Source organism: Propithecus coquereli, unplaced genomic scaffold, assembly GCF_000956105.1.
Source record: "Propithecus coquereli isolate 6110/MARCELLA unplaced genomic scaffold, Pcoq_1.0 Scaffold70, whole genome shotgun sequence".
NCBI lineage: Eukaryota > Metazoa > Chordata > Mammalia > Primates > Indriidae > Propithecus > Propithecus coquereli.
In genome coordinates, this window is record NW_012153063.1 from 2,478,254 (window position 1) to 2,481,533 (window position 3,280).

Sequence of the window (3,280 nt, forward strand, 5' to 3'; positions counted from 1 at the left end):
ACTAAGCACTCCCCTAACCTTGTCGCTTTGGGGAGGCCCTAACCATGTTACCATCCCCTCCTTGGTATGACTTGGGGCTATAAACAGCAGCTCACTTTAAAGCATCTTGGACACAGTGGGCAATGGAAGGAGAAACCAGCTGAAAAAGCACACGGAACCACTTTCCAGTCACAGCAACCCAAACTTTCACTGTTCACATTTTTAAAAAAGACACACGTATAGGAAATACATTTTCCCAATTCAGACCACACAGTTCAAAGAAACTTGAACCAAGTGGAACTTCATTACAACGCCAGCCTTAGGATTGTAAAGCCCCCAAAGCAAAGGTAAATTTTGTTGCCAAAATGCAACAAAGTTACAAATTAAGAAAAATACATATAAATTAAAAAGAGGGTTCCCCGAAGGAAGGTAGTAAGAAACGCAAAATAGAATTACACGTGAGCTGAGCCCCTCTGAGAACTGGGACAGGTACGCCCTGGAAACCGCTCCTTTTCCCTCTCTCCAAGTTGCCCCGGGAGGGGACATCAGCACCATGAAGGTAAACGGAAGTGACCTTGGCAAAACTATCAAACAAAACCAGCCCTCCCCTCAACGTCCCGGCCCGGGTCCCTCGGCCGGCCGCGGCCTGCTACACGTGCGACAGGGACACCTGCTTGTGGTAGGCGGCGGCGGGGCCCGGCGGCCCGGTCCTGCCCGTGAGCGCCGCGCTCGCCTCGGAGTAGTCCCCAGCGGCCATCGCGCCGCCGCTCTTGTGGCCTCGCCGCGGGCGGCAGCAGCAGCGGCTGGTGAAGCGCCGCCACGACTCCACGGTCTTGCCGGACCAGATCCAGACGCCGGACGTGATGCCCACCACGAGGCACATGAAGTACTTGAGCATGAGCACCCAGTACTCGGGCTTGGCGCGCGGCTGGCCGCCGTCCGGGCCGGGGCACGCGCAGGTGAGGGCCGCCTCCCAGCTCTCGCGGTAGTGCTGCTCGTACAGGTAGCAGGCCACCACGATGCTGGCAGGCACCGTGTAGAGCAGCGTGAAGATGCCGATGCGGATCATCAGCTTCTCCAGCTTGTCTGTCTTGGTGCCACCCTGCTTGATGACACTACGGATGCGGAAGAGCGACACGAAGCCCGCCAGGAGGAAGAGCGTGCCCACCAGCAGGTAGAGCACCAGCGGGCCCAACACGAAGCCGCGCAGCGAGTTCAGGTTCTGGTTGCCCACGTAGCAGATGCCGGCCACCGGGTCCCCGTCCACGGAGCTCAGTGCCAGCGCCGTTATGGACTTGACGCTGGGGATAAGCCACGCGGCCAGGTGGAAGTACTGCGCATAGCCCGCGATGGCCTCGTTGCCCCACTTCATGCCGGCCGCCAAGAACCAGGTGAGCGACAGGATGACCCACCAGATGGAGCTGGCCATGCCGAAGAAGTAGACCAGCAGGAAGACGACGGTGCACAGCGCGGGCCCTGTCGTCTCGTAGTGGATGTGGCTGTGCTCACGGCTGCAGGCGACGCTGGCGTGGCCCACGACCAGGCGCACCAGGAAGCCGAGCGACACGCACAGGTAGCAGGCTGACAGGAAGATGATGGGGCGCTCAGGGTAGCGGAAGCGTTCCATGTCAATGAGGAAGGTGGCCACTGTGGTGGACGTGGAGATGAAGCACAGCACCGACCACAGGCCAATCCAGAAGGTGGCGAACGTGCGCTCGTCCGGGCTGAAGGACGGCTGGTAGCAGGGGACCGCGCAGTTGGGCACCTGGCCCGTCCGCACCTTGTTGTAGAGCGGGTGCGACTCCTTCAGGATCGGCACGAAGGGCTCTCGGCACTTGCACACCGACGGGCCCCCGGCGGCGCACTCGCCCCCCGAGGCTGGCGCCCCGGGCGGGCCTGAGAGGGTGGGCTTGGCCGGGAAGGGCCTGGGGGGCGCAGTGGTGGCCTCGCTGCGGTTGTAATCCATGCACAGGACCTCGGCGTCGCGGCCCAGCACCGGGAGGCGGTCGCAGCTCATGCGCTCGGGCCAGGCAAAGCCGTACTGGCGCATGAGCGGCGAGCAGCCGGCCTTGGCGCGCTCGCACACGGAGCGGCAGGGCGGCAGCGGCTTGTGGTAGTCAGGCAGGCAGATGGGCGTGTACATGGAGCACAGGAAGAAGCGCAGGTCCGGCGAGCAGTGGATTTCCACCAGCGGCCAGAACTGGTGCACCTCCAGGCCCGCCTCGTCCTGAGTGTCGTGGTTGAACTGGTTGGGCATGTGCGTCAGGTTGTAGCCGATGCCGCGGCACATGGGCACCGTGATTTCCTGGCACACCGGGGCCTTAGAGGCGGCAGCCGCCCGGCCCGCCAGCTGCGCCAGGAGCAGCAGCAGCAGAGAGGGCGGCGCGGACGGGTCAGGCCGAGCCATCGCCCCCTCCCTCCCCTCGCCTCCAGCAGCCCGAGAGGGGCCAACGCAGGCAAAGGGATCCCGGCTGGGCTTCCCCCTCTGGCGTCCAGTGTGTGGCGCCGGGGCTGGCAACCTGTTGGTTTCTTTTTCCTTTAAAGAAATCCGTCCAAAGATAAACTGCTTCGGGAAGGCGCTGCCTCCGCTGGCAGCGCTCAGCTCCTCGCCGGATAGGGCTGGGGAGGGACGGTTAGGGCTCCAATTCCAGAGAAAGGACTCTTTAAAAAGAAGAGGGAGAAGAAAAACTGCAACCACTCCCTATTAGAGGGGCGTCAACGGCTCGATCCCCGCAGGCGGTCCCCAAATCTCTAAGTTAACCCCTCTCTTTTCCTCCCCTCCACCTCCTGGAACCAAACTACTGACTCCCCCACCCTCTCTCTCCTAGCTGGGCCCTCCAGGCTATGCCCCGAGGCCAGAGCGCTCAGCCCTCCGGAAAAAGGCAGATGAACCCGGAGAACAAGGAGAAGGGGAAGGCGCAGGCTCTCACCTCCACGGATCCCGCCGAGAGGAGCAGATGGTCCGCAGTCAGCCTGGGTTCTCCGTCCCCGGGACACTCCGCCCAGAAACGCGACTCAGAGCCGGCTGGCGCCAGGAAAGTTTAGCGACAGGCTGGGTACCCGTGGCGGCGGCACATGGCAGCAGGTGGGGGCGTCTCAGAGAGGAGGGCGCCCCCAGAACATGGGCGGCGCAGACCGGTCACTCGCCCTCTCCTCCTCAGGGGCCCCCTGCATGATCTAGACAGAGCAGGGCAGGGGCAGGCCGTGCGTTCCACCGGGGTCCGGGAGCCGGACGAAGGGCAAGCGCGCCCGGCAGCACCTGGGCGGGAGGAAGGCAGGATGCGGCGGCCGGAGGACCCCG

General features: G+C 63.2%; 1 protein-coding gene across 1 annotated transcript; it reads right to left on the bottom strand.

The window, feature by feature from the left end:
- Positions 1-206: 206 nt before the first annotated feature.
- FZD5 (frizzled class receptor 5) lies at positions 207-3,038 on the bottom strand. Its single transcript, XM_012661251.1, has 2 exons — positions 2,910-3,038; positions 207-2,640 (listed from the first exon to the last, which is right to left on the bottom strand). Exon 2 carries the CDS (start codon positions 2,384-2,386, stop codon positions 629-631), a length of 1,758 nt encoding a protein of 585 aa, XP_012516705.1. The 5' UTR covers positions 2,387-2,640; positions 2,910-3,038; the 3' UTR covers positions 207-628.
- Positions 3,039-3,280: the final 242 nt, after the last annotated feature.